This window comes from Panulirus ornatus, chromosome 42 (assembly GCF_036320965.1).
Source record: "Panulirus ornatus isolate Po-2019 chromosome 42, ASM3632096v1, whole genome shotgun sequence".
NCBI classification, from domain to species: Eukaryota; Metazoa; Arthropoda; class Malacostraca; order Decapoda; family Palinuridae; genus Panulirus; species Panulirus ornatus.
The window spans coordinates 13,086,001-13,104,216 of record NC_092265.1 but is presented as its reverse complement, the minus strand read 5'-3'; the positions used below and the strand labels follow the sequence as shown (position 1 = coordinate 13,104,216).

The 18,216-nt window shown below is 39.5% G+C and overlaps 2 protein-coding genes across 6 annotated transcripts in view; both read left to right on the top strand.

The window, feature by feature from the left end:
- The window catches only part of LeuRS-m (Leucyl-tRNA synthetase, mitochondrial), a 62,933-nt gene extending 55,067 nt beyond the window's left edge, over positions 1–7,866 (top strand). The window contains exons 14-15 of the mRNA XM_071686561.1: positions 201–269; positions 7,460–7,866. Coding sequence (XP_071542662.1) covers positions 201–269; positions 7,460–7,756 — 366 coding nt within the window. The 3' untranslated portion in view covers positions 7,757–7,866. The remainder of the gene's footprint in view (positions 1–200; positions 270–7,459) is intronic.
- Positions 7,867–17,999: 10,133 nt separating this feature from the next.
- The window catches only part of LOC139761917 (sex-lethal homolog), a 334,918-nt gene continuing 334,701 nt past the window's right edge, over positions 18,000–18,216 (top strand). For all 5 annotated transcript variants that reach the window (XR_011715640.1, XR_011715642.1, XR_011715641.1 and 2 more), the window contains exon 1: positions 18,000–18,156. The gene's annotated coding sequence lies outside the window, so the exon portion shown is untranslated. The remainder of the gene's footprint in view (positions 18,157–18,216) is intronic.

Below are 18,216 nucleotides of genomic sequence, written 5' to 3'. Positions count from 1 at the left end.
ACCCTGATGTATGAGGTGACAAGAAGCAGAGAATATCATAATTGGTTGCCCAATGATTTAATATTAACATGTAAGTACCTGCGATGAGAGTTTGCCCTGATGGCTTGGTTAGAGCAAAGCATTTACTCCAGATTTTATTTGATGAATAAGACTGTTCACCTCAGCTGCCACCTATTATGCTCACTGTATATGATTTTCAGAACCTTCCCTTACTGGAACAGCAATGGCCTGAAGTTGATCAAGAATACTGTCTCCCACTTAAATGCATGGTTAGTATCAATTAAGTGTATTCAAACTTGAAGTTGGGTTTAACATACAGAATATTATTTAGAAAATCCTCTGTTAAGTAAGATTTGAAACAATACTAACATTATTGTTTTCACTATATTTGTCTGTTAATTTGTATGGACATTTCATGTTTTTTTTATACCTTTTTCACAATAGTTCAGATAGGTTAGTAGAATTAGAGGTACCCAGTTGAATGAAATAGAAAGAAAGTCTTCTCATGTGTACAAGGAAAGTAGAGCTTGTTTTAGAAATATCACTGGATTAAGTGAATGGTTTAAGGTTAAACTTCTGTGATAATGTGAAGAATGAGATGAGCATAGGTTGTGATAAGTTACTGGAAATCTGTCTTGTATGTGGTGCTGTGCTCATATCACGGGTGGTTCTAGCTCTACATGCGTAATTAACAGAGTTGAATTGAAAGCAGTCAGACCCATAAACACTCCCAAGCTAACCTCAAAACTTGACCCTCTTGCTCTATGCTGTAACGTTTGTTCACTTAACCTCTTCTGTGGTTATTGCTTTGGCTTTTGTTTCCAAGAGCTGGCTATTTGTATGCCCCTACCACTTGCTGGACTACACAATATTTGGCAAGCTCCTGCATCACGTGATTACAGTGTGGCTGTTGGCAACTTGAGGATGGACCATTTTGATAATTGTTTCTTTCCCAACACCTTAAAAGCTCTGGAACTGTGTACCCTCTCAAGTCTTTCCCAATAACTGTGGCCTGGTACATTTTAAAAGACAAACTTTCACTTCCTCCAAAATTCATAAATACTTTCCATTGTCTTATTTTTCCCTTTCATTAACCTCTCTATATTTCAATGAAGGCCTGGCCTTATGGTAACTTTTGTCTGTGACTGGAGCCTCCAATACAAAAAAAGCATTAAAATGGCGAACAAAATTCTGGGTAGGGCATTTAAATTGAAGCAGAAGAAACTAATCCTCACTTCACAATTCATTGGTACATCCTCACCTTGAATATTGCATTTGCTTTTGGTCTTCTTGCTTGTAAAACGACTCAGATAGAGTGGAGAAAGTAAAACAAATACCTATGAAGATGATTCCCATACTGAGAAATATTCCTATGAGAGCTGTCAAGAAGACCTAAAGGAAGGGAACTTTATGAGGTGATTTGATAGTTATGCAAAATTACTAGTGTCTTGATCTAAGCAGTAGTCTCAAGCTTAATCAGTCCATTTTTACTTGGAGTAATGAATACAGACTGTCATGTGCAAATGTCCATTTTGAATGAGACAAAGTACCTTTTCTTTAATAGAAATATTAACATATCAGTTAGCTAATTATTATTATTATTTTTTTTTTTTTCCAAAAGAAGGAACAGAGAAGGGGGCCAGGTGAGGATATTCCCTCAAAGGCCCAGTCCTCTGTTCTTAGCGCTACCTCGCTAATGCGGGAAATGGCGAATAGTATGAAAAAAAAAAAAAAAAAAAAAAAACATAAGCAAATATACAGGTCAGATACTTTGTGGTCGATGACTGTGTGCCCATAGGTATACAGCTTACCTGTATTTCTCCTTAAATAAGCTTTTTGCTTTGTTACTGTTTCAGGAATAAGTTTTGTTTTCCTGATCTATTAACACAAACAGCCTTAAAAGACACAGTGATCTGTTGCTTCTTGCACTCCCTTTTAATGATACTGCTATAAATTCAGCATACTGATGGAATGGGATATTGCTGATATCAGTACATTTGCTTCACTTGGAATGGCACTGTGTAGGAAGATATGAAATAGGGAATATTGGTAAGATGAGAATAAAGTTGTAAGAATTTTATTTAGGACATAAAAGTGATTGATAAAATAGAGAGTACTTAAGTAGTATGAACATTGAAAGTAATTTTATGGACAGGGTTACTTCCTAGTTATTAGTGAAAGAAAAATGAAAGTAAGGGTACAGTTGAGGATACAAATTTCACAACAGTCTGGTGGACAGTAGCAATAACTGGCAGCTCAGATATAGTAAATGTGTACTATCCATGGTAAAACCTTTGTTATTGGAAATGCTCAGATTGGGGTGTCTGAATGTGTGTGGATGAACCAAGATGAGAAGAAAGGAGAGATAGGTAGTATCTTTTTGGAAAGAAACCTGGATGTTCTGGCTGTGAGTGAAACAAAGCTCAAGGGTAAAGGAAAAGAATAGTTTGGAAAAATCTTGGGAGTAAAGTCAGGGGTTGGTGAGAGGACAAGAGCTAAGGAAGGAGTAGCACTACTCCAGAAGCAGGAGTTGTGGGGGTATTTGATAGTGTAAGAAAGTAAATTCTAGATTGATGTGGGTATAACAAAGTGGATGGAGAGAGATGAGTGATTATCGGTGCTTATGCACCTGGTCATGAGAAGAAAGATCATGAGAGGCAAGTGTTTTGGGAGCAGCTGAGTAAGTGTGTTAGCGCTGTTGGTGCACAAGACCAGGTATTAGTGATGGGTGATTTAAATGTGAAGGTCAGTATTGTGGCAGTGGAGGGTAAAATTAGTTTACATGGGATATTCAGTATTGTGGATGGAAATGAAGAGTTTGTGGATTTGTGTGCTGAAAAAATGACTCGTGATTGGGAATACCTGGTTTAAATTGAGAGATATACATAAGTATATGTATGTGAGTAGGAAAGTTGGTTAAAAGGCATTATTGGATTACGTGTTAAGTGATAGGCATGTAAAAGAGAAACTTTTGGATGTTAATGTGCTGAGAGGCAGCAGGCATGTAAAAGAGAAACTTTTGGATGTTAATGTGCTGAGAGGCAGCTGGAGGGATGTCTAATCACTATCTTGTAGAGGTGAAGGTGAAGATTTGTAGAGGTTTTCAAAAAGGAAGAGAGATTGTTGGGAGGAGAGGGTGGTGAGAGTAAGTGAGCTTGTAAGGACACTTGTCTGATTAAGTACCAGGAGAAATTGATTGTAGAATGGCAAAAGGTGAGAGCAAATGATGTTAGGGGAGTAGGTGAGGAATGGAATGTATTGAGGGAAGTAGTGATTGCATGTGCAAAAGATGCATGTGGCATGATAAAGGTGGGAGGTGGGCAGATTAGAAAGGGTAGTGAGTGGTGGAATGAGGAAGTAAAGTTGTTAGTGAAAGAGAAAAGAGAGGCACTTGGACAATACTTACAAGGAGGGTGTGCAAATGACTTGGAGATGTATAAGAGAAAGCGGCAGGAGGTCAAGAGGAAGATGCAAGGAACGGAAAAGAGGGCAAATGATAGTTGGGGTGAGAGAGTATCATGAAACTTTAGGGAGGATAAAAAGTTTTGGAAGGAAGTAAATAACATGCAGAAGACAAGAGAACGAATGGGAACATAGGTGTGTGTGTTTTTGTGTGTGTGATAACAGGTAATGATGGAGTGAGTATATTTGAAGGTTTTTGAATGTGTTTGATGATAGTGTGACAGACATAGGGTGTTTTGGTTGGGGTGGTGTGTAAAGTGAGAGGGTCCGGGAGAATGGTTTGGTTTAGAGAGAAGCAGTGGTGAAAGCCTTGTGGAAGATGAAATCTGGCAAGGGGGTGGGTTTGTGTGGTATTGCAGTTGAATTTATTAAGAAAGGAGGTTGACTGTGTTGTTGATTGGTTGGTAAGGATATTCACTGTATGTATGGATCATGGTGAAGTGCATGGGGATTGGCAGAATGCATGTATAGTGCCATTATACAAAGGCAAAGAGGATAAAAGGTAGTGCTCAAAGTACAGAAGCATAAGTTTGTTGAGAATTCCTGGAAAATTTTGTCGGAGGGTATTGATTGAGAGGGTGAAGGCATGTCCAGAGCATCAGATTGGGGAGGAGCAGTGTGGTTTTAGAAGTGGTAGAGGACGTGTGGATAGGGTGTTTGCTTTGAAGAATGTGTGTGAGAAATATTTAGAAAAACAGATGGATTTGTATGTGGCATTTATGGATCTGGAGAAGGCATATAGAGTTGATAGAGATGCTTTGTGGATCTTAAGAGTATATGGTATGGGAAGAAAGCTGCTAGAAGCAGTGAATAGTTTTTATCAAGGATATAAGGCATGTGTGCAAGTAGGAAGAGAGGAAAGTGACTGGGTGTGTGATGTCTCCATAGTTGCATAATTTGTTTTTATGGATGGGGTGGGATAGGGAGGTAAATGCAAGAATTTTAGAGAGAAGGGCGAGTTTACAGTCTGTTGGGGATGAGAAGGCCTGGAAAGTGAGTCAGTTCTCTGATGATACAGCACTGGTGGCTGATTCAAGTGAGCAACTGCAGAAGTTGGTGACTGAATTTGGAAAAAGTGTGTGAAAGAAGAAAGTTGAGGGCAAATGAGAATAAGAGCAAGGTTATTAGTTTCAGCATGATTGAGGGACAAGTTAATTGGGATGTAAGTTTGAATGGAGAAAGGTTGGAGGAAGTGAAGTGTATTAGATATCTTGGAGTGGACAAATGGAACCATGGAAGCAGAAGTGAGTCACAGGGTGGGGGAGGGGGCGAAGGTTCTGGGAGCAATGAAGAATGTGTGGAAGGAGAGAACGTTGTTTCATAGAGCAAAAATGGGTGTTTGAAGGAATAGTAGTTCCAACAATATTATATGGTTGTGAGGCTTGGACTGTAGATAGGGTTGTACAGAGGAGGATGGATGTGTTGGAAATGAAATGTTTGAGGACAGTGTGTGGTGTGAGGTGGTTTGATCTAGTAAGTAATGAAAAGGTAGGAGAGATGTGTGGTAATAAAAAGAGTATGGTTGAGAAAGCAGAAGAGGGTGTGTTAAAATGGTTCAGACATATGGAGAGAATGAGCGAGGAAAGGTTGACAAAGAGGATATATGTGTCAGAGGTGGAGGGAACAAGGAGAAGTGGGAGACCAAATTGGAGGTGGAAGGATAGAGAAAGATTTTCAATGATCGTGGCTTGAACATGCAGGAGGGTGAGAGGCATGTAAGGAATAGAGTGAATTGGAATGATGTGGTATACCTGGGTCGATGTGCTGTCAGTGGACTAAATCAGGGTGTGTGAAATGTCTGGAGCAAACCATGGAAAGATCTGTGTGGCCTGGATGTGGATAGGGAGCTGTGGTTTTGGTGCTTTACACATAACGTCTAGAGGCTAAGTGTGAATGAATGCAGCCTTTTTTGTCTGTTATCCTAGTGCTACCTTGCTGAACTGGAGGACAGCAATGCTGTTTCTGTGGGGCAGAGTTGTGTCGGGAATGGATTGAAGGCAAGTATGAACATGTACAATTGTATATGTGTATAAATATGTATATATGTATATGCAAGTGTATGTATATGTACGTATATGGGTGTTTATGTATATGTATGTGAGTGGATAGGTCGTTCATTGTCTGTGTCCTAGCACTGCCTCGCTGGCACGGGAAACAACGATCAAGTACATTTTTTTATTTTCATTATACTTAATTGTCGTCTCCTGCGTTAGCGAGGTAGCACAAGGAAACAGACGAGGAATGGCCCAACCCACCCACATACACATGTATAGACATAAATTTCCACACACGCACATATACATACCTATACATTTCAACGTATACATACATATACATACACAGACATACACTTATATACACATGTACATATTCATACTTGCTGCCTTCATCCATTCCGCCACACATGAAATAGCATCCTCCCTCCTCGTCCTTCAGTGAGGTAGCACTAGGAAAAGACAAAAAAGGCCACATTCCTTCACACTCAGTCTCTAGCTTTCATGTGTAATGCATCGAAACCACAGCTCCCTTTCCATATCCAGGCCCCACAGACCTTTCCATGGTATACCCCAGACGCTTCACATGCCCTGGTTCAATCCATTGACAGCAAGTCACCCCCTGTATACTACATTGTTCCAATTCACTCTTATTCCTTGCAAACCTTTCACCCTCCTGTATGTTCAGGCCCTGGTCACTCAAAATCTTCTTCACTCCATCCTACCACCTCCAATTTGGTCTCTCGCTTCTCCTTGTTCCCTCCACCTCTGACTCATATAATGTATATGTGGATATACATGTATATATTTGTAAGAGAGTGGATGAATCTTTCTTTCTTTGTTTCCTGATGCTACCTCACTAATACCAGAAACAGCAGTCCAATATGATAAATAGTGAATAAATAGTTCACATTTATTTGATATCTGTCAGCAGGAGAAGCATAATGATATATTGTATGTTATCATATCAGGGATTTGATCCATTCAATTGTTGACACTGGTATCTCATTCAGTAGTTTGAAATATCTGGTACCACATACCTCAGTATGTCCCTCTTTCTTATGGATGAGACTAACACCTTTTTTTTAGGCTGATATTGATTAATTATTTCCTGTTTCATCATCCACATTCGGACCACTGGCATTTTGTCCACATACATACAATATCTCCTCATGATACATAACACTAGACAACACTTAACTTACACAGCCCATTCTTTGTAACTCTAGATTTTCTTGTGGTAAACACTTTGTGCTAGCCCTGCCTTTTGTCAAAACGTTAGAAGCAGTAGGTAGGAACATTTAGGCAGGAGCATTAGGTGGAAACATTAGGTAGTAATTGGTAGGAAAATTAGGCGGGATCATAAAGTAGAAGCAGTCAGTAGGCACATTTGGTAGGAGCCTCTGCAAACACTGCACAAGAGCTGCCTTCTGCCAATGGCCTGATAAGGCTAAGAAGTGGCACTGGAGTTCACTAGTTATGGAGACCATTGCCATGGCCACCTCCTTGGGGGAGTTCCAGTAGGGAATAGGTATCAAAGATAGAGATAGATAGTATTTAATAGCATTGCTTTGTGTCAGTGAACTGTGTAAAAAGGAGACATTATAGTTTTTCATCAGGCATATGGTGTTGATAGGATAGAGGAAGGAAGAATTGCTGTATCTCTTCTATAAATTGTTGACCACAGATTCTAGCCACCTTGATTTCTAAGAGTTTGTTCATCAGTAACTGAGGCTTTGCTTTTGAGAATTTTACTGTGATTGTAACATCTGAAATTTCTTCCTCACTATACTCATTTCACTGAGTTTGTTTGAATTATAATTATGTATTCACTTGAAGTTATGCATCTTGATCACAGAGTCACAAGGTTAATAAACATTGTGACACTAAAAATTATTGGAGAATGTTTTGTGTTGACCTTCTATTTGAAAACTTTGCCAAGCTTTTAGATATCATATTGGCTACAAGAAAGATGTCATTACCAAATATTTATTTCCACACAGTTACCTGGGAAGGAACCATTAAAGTTTAAGTTGCCACGGAAGACACTAGACAGTTTGACTGGTGATGCAGCCTTTGAGCTATTATCTACTGATGAAGAGTTTCAGGAATATATCAAAGGAAGGACCATTATTAAAACCCAGCTTCAAGTCCTTCCAGGCTTGAGAGGTTCAATATCATTTTTATATAAGGTGCATGATGTGCCAAAAATCAAGGAGGATTTAAAGAAGAGAAAAGCAGAAAAGAAAAAACAAAAGCTAGAAAAGAGAAACAAGAATCAGAGGAAAGCTGAATGTTGAAATGATTTGTAAATTTCAGGATGTGTACAGCCTTTGTAAATATTTTTTTCATAGATTTAAGCTTGTGGTAACAGCTGTGGTAACAAAATACAGTTGTAATATATTTTAAATTGTTAATTGTTTTTCCTTTTAAAGTTTTGATATGTATTTAGGGAGTTTTGAAGGATTGTGAACAAGAGAAAGTTGAATATGCTTGCCAACAAGAATAAGGTAAGTTTTACATGAGGGTTGAGTCAGGTAGTTAAATATGGCCAAACAGAGCAAAGAGGGAAATTATAACATATTTAGAAGCACTCACTGAGGATAGTGGAATAGTGACTGTTGTAACTGTGATTTTCAAAAGGTAAGAAGGTACTGAAACATTGGAATGACAATGAACAAAAGAACTCGGCCAGAAAAGGATGATAATCTTAGATTTTTGTTGTTAGTCATTTATTTGTGCACTGGCAGTATCTTAACTAGAGGTATAAGTTTGTTGAGTATTCCTGGGAAATTATATGGGAGGGTATTGATTGAGAGGGTGAAGGCTTGCACAGAGCATCAGATTGGGGAAGAGCAGTGTGGTTTCAGAAATGGTAGGGGATGTATGGATCAGGTGTTTGCTTTGAAGCATGTGAGAAATACTTAGAAAAACAGATGGATTTGTATGTAGCATTTATGGATCTGGAGAAGGCATATGATAGAGTTGATAGAGATGCTCTGTGGAAGGTATTAAGTATATATGGTGTGGGAGGCAAGTTGTTAGAAGCAGTGAAAAGTTTTTATTGAGGATGTAAGGCATGTGTACGTGTAGGAAGAGAGGAAATGATTGGTTCTCAGTGAATATTGGTTTGCAGCAGGGGTGTGTGATGTCTCCATGATTGTATAATTTGTTTATGGATGGGGTTGTTAGGGGGGTGAATGCAAGAGTTTTGGAAAGAGGATGAGAGAGCTTGGGAAGTGAGTCAGTTGTTGTTCGCTGATAATACAGTGCTGGTAGCTGATTCATGTGAGAAACTGCAGAAGCTGGTGACTGAGTTTGGTAAAGTGTGTGAAAGAAGAAAGCTGAGAGTAAATGTGAATAAGAGCAAGGTTATTAGGTACAGTAGGGTTGAGGGTCAAGTCAATTGGGAGGTAAGTTTAAATGGAGAAAAACTGGAGGAAGTAAAGTGTTTTACATATCTGGGAGTGGATTTGGCAGCGGATGGAACCATGGAAGTGGAAGTGAATCATAGGGTGGGGGAGGGGGCGAAAGCTCTGGGAGCATTGAAGAATGTGTGGAAGTTGAGAACATTATCTCAGAAAGCAAAAATGGATATGTTTGAAGGAATAGTGGTTCCAACAATGATATATGTTTGTGAGGCGTGGGCTATAGATAGAGTTGTGCGGAGGAGGGTGGATGTGCTGGAAATGAGATGTTTGAGGACAATATGTGGTGTGAGGTGGTTTGATCCAGTAAGTAATAATCGGGTAAGAGAGATGTGTGGTAATAAAAAGAGTGTGTTTGAGATAGCAGAAGAGGGTGTTTTGAAATGGTTTGGTCACATGGAGAGAATGAGTGAGGATAGATTGACCAAGAGGATACATGAGTCAGAGGTGGAGGGAACGAGGAGAAGGTGGAAAGATGGAGTGAAAAAGATTTTGAGTGATCAGGGCCTGAACATGCAGGAGGGTGAAAGGCGTGCAAGAAATAGAGTGAATTGGAACGATGTGGTATACCGGGATCGACGTGCAGTCAATGGATTGAACCATGGCATGTGAAGCGTCTGGGGTAAACCATGGAAAGTTCTGTGGTGCCTGGATGTGGAAAGGGAGCTATGGTTTCGGTGCATTATACATGATAGCTAGAGACTGAGTGTGAACAAATGTGGCCTTTGTTGTCTTTTCCTAGTGCTACCTCGCACACAAGTGGGGGGAGGGGGGTTGTTATTTCATGTGCAGCAGATAAACACGAGATGTGCTTTAGTTTTAGTGTTCCAGACAATCTGCTGCGCTGGAGTTGCCCTGTACCAGTGGCCTCTCACTGGTGAAGCACTAAAGACTAAGAGGCACTTCTGGAGTCCTCCAGTTATGGCAGGGAGTAAAAGGGAAGAGTGACTGAGGGTGATGGCTCTGAATGTGAATGGGTGACTGGTGAAGGTAAACAGAGGGAGCTTGTGAAAGAATTCAAAAGTTACAGTTTGGATGTGCTGGGAATGTGGAAAACCTGTATCCTTGGGCAGGGTGTATGGAGTGAAAATGGAAATGCTGATTGCAAGTTGTGGGAAAGCACATAGGGAAGAGTGGTATGGACAGGAATGAATGAAAATTATCAGGGAAGGGAGAAGGAAGGGTGTGCAATTGTGCTATCACAGAGAATATGGGAGGGTATTATAGAGCATGGATGGAATGCATCAAGAATAGTGTGGGTGAAAGGAATGACTGGAATTGTAAAAAATGCAGGGGTATAAATAAATGAGTAAATAAAGAATGTTTTTGTTTTTTAATTAAGGCAGCCATTTGGCTGAAAATACAGCTAAGGAATTGCATAAATAGTTAAATCATAAAAGAGTGAAAGATCAAGGTGGGACTGGATACTTCTATGCTTCACATGACTGAAGTCTCTCTACATAGTACAGCTAGTTCTACAGAGCAAATTTTATGGTTAATACATTTATTGGTGATTCATTAAATGTGTACTTGATGTACAGTTACATATTAGTTGAAGTGCAGTAGTATTACACTGAAATGCATTATGTATTTAATGAACATTAAGTGATGTAAAGTTACAAACTGTTTGAATTACAGTAGTATTGTGTTGACATAAGTTATGTATTAAATGGTAAACATTAAGTGATGTAAAGTTACAAACCTGTTGAACTGCAGTAATACTGTGTTGACATATGTATATAATAGTTAAAATTGTGATGAATTTTTTCAACTTTGTTGCATTACAGTAATGTACAAGTTGACATACACATAACTATGGGTAAACAGCCATTTGTTTGCTTAGTTGTGCACTTGATCAAGGATTGTTTATGATATTCACAGTAGTAGGTATAGGACAGTTCTTGAATCTGCATGAGCACTAGGTGATACGAGGTGGTTGTAGTAAATGTGGAAGATGGTCAGGCAATCATCCTCTTAACCTTGAAGAAATGGTTATGAAGTTCCTGTGGATCAGCTGGGTCACATCTCCAATGGTCAAAGGTCCTAAGCTCATTGTTTACACTTAGGCAACTGCAGCTCCAACATAGGTCTCTCAGGAGACTCAAACTTAGTTACTGGTTCACTTGATCATAGGTAAAGGTATCTACTATATGTTCATCTCTTTCACAATCAAATTCACTGGAGGTTGACAATCTTGTGTGAAGATCCAAGTATCAAGTTGGGAGGGTGTGGGGAGAGAGAGTTCATGTTAACACGTTGACCTGTAGGCAGCCCAAGAGCACCATTGATACCTGTCCTACCCCATCGAGGGTTGGATGTGTATATGCGCCTGTGAATATGAAGGCAATGCAAGGTAAGGATAAAATGAAGCATTTCTGGTGAAATTTGAATGATCGAATAAATGCCTTTGAGAAAGAGAGAAAAGTGGTCATAATGAGTGATACAAAAGCAATGGTGGGATGTGATGAAGATGGTTAGATAATTGGTAAACATAGAGAGCCTAGAGTAAATGAGAATGGAAATTATCTTGTGGATATCTCTGCTGAGAAGGGTTTATTCTTTGCAAAGTCCTTTTTTCAGCACGAGATGATCCATAGGTATACATGGATGAAAAAAGATGGAAGAGAAGAACAAAAGGGTTTGATTTACTAAGTGGTAATGGATGAAAGGTTGAAAAAAATTGTGCCAGATGCTAGAGTTGTGGGAGGATTCTTTGGAGACCCTGACCATTTTGTGGTTCTTTTGGGGGTGAGGATCTAGGAGAAATGGAGGCATGGTGTAAAGAAGAACGGAGAAGTGAAAGTGCTGACAAGTGAGAAGATAAATCCAAAAGAATGCAAGATGAAAAAAGGGTGACTGAAAGTTTAGATGGAAGTGCGGTAAATGTAGGGATGCAGGCATGTGTGAATGAAGTGTATAAAATGTTTAGAGAAAGACTATTAAAGGTTGTAGAATTAGTAATTGGATGCAAGGTTGTGATATATAAGAATAAAAAGGGAAATGCATTGTAGAAGAACGAGATTAGAAATGCTGCGCAAGAGAGAGAAAAGGCATATGGTAGGTTGCTTGAGAGGAATGTACCAAAGGAAGTCCAGGAAAGGAGGAAGGAAGAATATAAGATATGTAACTAGAATGTTAAGAAGCTGATAGAGGAAAGCAAAGAAAGTTGAAAAGTTTAGGGAAAATAAGAAATTGTACAAGAAGGAGTTGGAAAAGGAAACAAAAGGATGCAAGAGTGGAAATTTTAATGTGAAAAGTAAGGAAAGGGAATTGCAGCATCAAAAGAAGGAAGTGAAAGGAAGATGAAAAGAGTATTTTGAAGAACTCATGAATGTGGGAGGTAGGGCAGCAGTTGTTACATGCATGTGTATGGAAGATGGAAGGAAAAGAATGCAAGTGCAGGGTCACTAGCAAGATGGGAGATGAAAAAGGTTATGATGAGGTTGAAGGTAGGAAAGGCATTTTGAATGGTTGGGATTACACCTATAAAATGTTGAAGAATGGAGTGAAAGATGCTTTAAGTGATCTTGGCCTGAACACGCAGAATGGTATGAGGTGTGCATGGGATGGATTGAATTGGAGCAATGTGTTATACAAGTGGCAGCATGTTTTTAATGAGCTCAACCAGGTCATATGAGGTGAGAAGAGGAAACCACAGACATATGTTGAGCTTGGCTATTTATAGGGGCCTCTGGTGTCAATGCATTACAAGTGATGCCTAAAGAGTGGATGCGAGCAAATAAGGCCATTCCTTCTTTTCCAAATGCTCCCTTGCTATGCAAGAAATGTCAAACATGTATGAAAACAAAAATCATTCATATTCACCATTTTCAACATTAGAGAGGTAGGGTCAAGAACAGATGACTGAGCCTATGACCCCCTTTTTTTGTTTCTTCTTTTGGAAAAGTAAAACAGGAGGTGAGGATTTCCAGCCCACCCCAGCTCTGACCCTTTTCAATCACTATCTACGACATGCAGGGAATACATGGGCAGTATTCTTTCTCCCCTATCCCATGAATATTCTATTATTATTGTTATTAGCTAGAGACTGAGTGTGAATGAATGTGGCCTTTGTTATCTTTTCCTAGTGCTACCTCGCATGTGTGTAGGGGGAGAGGGGTGCCATTTCATGTGTGGCAGGGTGGTGATGGGAATGGCTGAGGGCAGCAAGTATGAATATGTACATGTGTATATATGTATTTGTCTGTGTATATATATATATATATATATATATGTATGTATACATTGATATGTATAGGTATGTATATGTGCATGTGTGGGCATGTATGTATATACATGTGTATGTGGGTAGGTTGGGCCATTCTTTCGTCTGTTTCCTTGCGCTACCATGCTAACGCAGGAGACAGTGACAAAGTATGATAAATAAAAAATATATATATATATATATACTGGAAAGGATCACAATTTTGCATGTGATCAAGATATTCCTATGAGTCCACGCTGTCTCCTGCGTTAGCGAGGTACCACAAGGAAACAGATGAAAGAATGGCCCAACCCACCAACATACACATGTATATACATAAACGCCCATGGATGCACATATACATACCTATATACTTCACCGTATACATACATATACTTACACAGACATATACATAAATACACATGTACATATCCATACTTGCTGCCTTCATCCATTCCCGTTGCCACCCTGCCACACATGAAATGGCACCCTCTCCCCCATGCACGTGCGAGATAGCGCTAGGAAAGACAACTAAGGCCACATTCATTCACACTCAGTCTCTAGCTGTCATTTGTAATGCACCGAAACCACAGCTCCCTTTCCACATCCAGGCCCCACAGAACTTTCCATGGTTTACCCCAGATGCTTCACATGCCCTGGTTCAATCCATTGACAGCACGTCAACCCCAGGTATACCACATCGTTCCAATTCACTCTATTCCTTGCACGCCTTTCACCCTCCTGCATGTTCAGGCTCCGATCACTTAAAATCTTTTTCACTCCATCTTTCAACCTTCAATTTGGTCTCCCACTTCTCCTCATTCCCTCCACCTCTGACACATATATCCTCTTGGTCAATCTTTTTTTACTCATTCTCTCCATGTGACCAAACCATTTCAAAACACCCTCTTCTGCTCTCTCAACCACACTCTTTTTATTACCACACATCTCTCTTACCCTTACATTACTTACTTGATCAAACCACCTCACACCACATATTGTTCTCAAACATCTCATTTCCAGCACATCCACCCTCCTCCACACAACTCTATCCATAGCCCACGCCTTGCAACCACATAACATTGTTGGAACCACTATTCCTTCAAACATACCCATTTTTGCTTTCCGAGATAATGTTATTGACTTCCACACATTCTTCAACGCTCCCAGAACTTTTGCCCCCTCCCCCACCCTATGATTCACTTCTGCTTCCATGGTTCCATCCGCTGCCAAATCCACTCCCAGATATGTAAAACACTTCACTTCCTCCAGTTTTTCTCCATTCAAACTTACCTCCCAATTGACTTGTCCCTCAACCTTACTGTACCTAATAACCTTGTTCTTATTCACATTTACTCTCAGCTTTCTTCTTTCACACACTTTACCAAACTCAATCACCAGCTTCTGCAGTTTCTCACACGAATCAGCGACCAGCGCTGTATCATCAGCGAACAACAACTGACTCACTTCCCAAGCTCTCTCATCCACAACAGACTGCTTACTTGCCCCTTTCTCCAAAACTCTTGCATTCACCTCCCTAACAACCCCAAATATAAACAAATTAAACAACCATGGAGACATCACACACCCCTGCCGCAAACCTACATTCACTGAGAACTAATCACTTTCCTCTCTTCCTAACAGGTATAAATGTACAGGTGTATACATGATGTGTATGTATATGTATGTATGTTCCCTCCACCACTGACACATATATACTCTTTGTTAACCTTTCCTCACTTATTTTCCCATATGTCCAAACCATTTGAAAACACCCACTTCTGCTCTCAACCACACTTTATTTCCACACGTCTCTCTTACTCTTTCTTTACTTACTCGATCAAACCACCTCACCACATATTGTCCTCAAACATTTCATTTTTTACACATCCACCCTCCTCTGCACAATCCCATCTATAGCCCATGCCGTGTGGCCACGTGATATTGTTGGAAGTACTGTTCTTTCAAATATTTCCATTTCTCTCCTACGAGATAATACTCTCTCTTTCCACATCCTACATCTCTCTGAGAACCTTTGCCCCCTCCCCACCTTATGAATCACTTCTCCTTCCATGGTTTCATTTTCTGCTAAGCCCACTCCCGGGTATGTAAAACACTCCATTCCTCCCTTTTTTATCTGTTTAAATTTACACCCCAACTAACTTGCCCCACAACCCTGTCAAACCTAATAACCTTGCTTTTATTCACATTAATCCTCAAGTTTCTCACACACCCACAATCAGCCACCAACTTCTGTAGTTTTTCCACTTGAATGAGCCATCAGTGCCATATCTTTGACGAACGACAATGGAATCACTTCACAAGTCCCTCTCATCCCCAACAGGATACATGGTAGCCGCGTTCTACAAGACTTGCAGTAACCCTCTCACACTTCCATCCATGGGACTGCAGATGCGTTTCTAAAGAAAGGGAGTGACAAATGTTGTTGATTGGTTAGACAGGCTTTTCAGATTATTTTTTGGTCCAAGAAGAGGCTGCTGAGGACTGGCAGAATGCATTTGTGTGTGCCTTTGTATTGAAGGCAAAGAAGTATAGATACTGCAAAACCGGCCACTGATATTCCAATTTCTTTTTCATAAAACGCGAAAATGTCAAAATGCTTTATATTTAGATATCGACATATAATTAGTAGGTCCTGTTTCTTAAACTGAAAAAAAAGTCAAATGATAAAGACTGACATAAAATCTGGGTATTCATTTAGCCTTCAAATTTGTAAGTAATATGTATGATCCTGAACCTATTTTACTAGCATTTCATCTCATGTCGGAAGAACAAAGAGCAACATCGTTGACCTGGCAAAGAAGACATGTGGACCGGCTTTCCTCGAAGACATGGCCACGCCCTCCTCCTCTGTTGCCGAAAAAGGACATGTTCGAACGGCTCTGCTCTGCACAACCTACGGATGATAAAATGGCCGAGAATATCAGTCCAACTAGGATGACTCTCTATCTCATCCATACAAGTATCATCCACGGGGATAGATGGTCAGCATAATGCTGTCTGCATGCATTAGTTTAGGATATAGACCTATCTGGCTAGTGGCAATTCTCTGCCAAAATCTGTTGCTGTCTTAATGCTAATACCCTTCAATGTTATTGTCTCCACTGTTAGATAACCCCTACAACAAGGAGTCATGTCAGATACCCACTACCAAAGAGAGTCATGTCATATATCCCCCAACACAGGGAGGGTCAGTAACTACCATATGTCACCACCTACTAATATCGCATAATGAATTGGATGTAAGTCTTGAGCTCAACCCGGGGTTTGGTGGGTTTCAAGACCCCACTTCCTCTGTATCAGAAATCATGTGTCCAGCCATACACGAGTACCCACGTACTCAGCGTCTGGTTGTAAGGTCTTCCCAGTGGGTCTCTCGTTCCCCGAGTCTTAATGAATTGTTAAAAGAAATATTGCAGAGGTACATGTTGCTCAATGCTCCATCCAATGAACTGAAAGTTAATTGTGCGGTTTGGGCATGGTTTCTCTTTCCACACACACACACACACACACACATATATATATATATATATATATATATATATATATATATATATATATATATATATACCATGTTACGAATCAACTTTACATCAATAAGTGCTCCTGAATTTTAGTGCAGTACATTTTTTTCCCTCAACGTGCAAAATTTTGCAGCTAAGTCAAAAGTTAATCAGTTTGTCCTTTCCACAACTGGTAACTGTAAAGTATGATTTTTTTTTTTAACTTCCTCAGGAGACCAATTTTTATTGCAGTTAGTTTCCATCATCTATGAGTCTTATGGTAATATGTGTACAGACAGATGGGAGAGAAATGTTAAAGTAACAATATGACGTCTGGCATATATTTATATTGGAGCAGGGACCGTGAAAACTAGATGAAGAGGTAAGAATATCCTTACAAACTTTGAGCTGAAAATCTTTTGTTAGTGGGCTTGGTGTTATGTCATTATGGCCGTCAACAACGTAAAATCAATCAACCAAGCAATTCTGACCACCTTCTTCTGGCGGTAAAGATAACCATGATATCAAATATACTTTCACATCATAAATGGCCCATGAAGTACATCTTACTTCGATATAAACAGCCGATCATTTTGTGATATAAGTAGTTTGGTCTTGATTTAAATGAATACCGTGAAGCGACATGGCGGATTTTTTTTTATATATATTTTATTTTACTAATCCAGACCAATCAAATGCTACGAAGTAAATATCAATCTTTTCCTTACACAAAACCAATTACACAAAACTAAAAATGTACATCCAATATAAATTGTGCTCGTCTCCCAAAATTTTCAAACGGTAGCCTCAGAAACCTTCAAGATAATTTCCGCAATAAAGTCTTAGTCTAGAACTAAAATTCAAGTTCTGATTATACCAGTCTAATTAACACAAACTGAAATAGATAATTAGGAACTATAGAAGCATGTGTATGAATTTCGTGTTGTGAGATCTTGTATTGATATTTATTAAGTATAACATAATAAGCCATATATTAACACTAGAACACCGAAACAAATTCACCCTCAGATTCATATCTGAATCAAAACCAAATACGTTGCGTTGGTACTTGGCTATGCATCTATAACGTTATACTGTCTGTCAAATTTCCAGTCAAAGCAATTTTTATCATTATTAATTAATTTCATAATTCAGGTCTAAGAAATGGATTAATAGAACAATTTATGTCCTAAAATCATTGTCTAATACCGTTTGAATTATATCAGATGTTTGCCATGTGATGCCGACCGTATTAAAGAAAATGAAAATGAAATTTGCCATTTTCTTTGACGACAGTGGTGCCACGTCAAAATCAATAGATCTTTTCAGAGCTTCGTCCCATGTATGATGGTAGGAATTATATTTTAGTCACGGGGGAGCATTCCTTTGATTTCTGAAGGTCCTTCGTGGGAAAGGGAAGCGTTAATCCTAAATTGGATAAATATCTGTGAGTGGTTGGCAAGCCTGCACCAATGTTTGTGTGCCCCACGCGCGTCTACCCGGCATCTCACCGCCAAGACAGCTCAATGTTTTTGTTTATTTAGGTGAGAAAAGCGTCCGTTTGTTCCCTGTATGTTGTGTGTTGAGATGCTGCATGGACTATA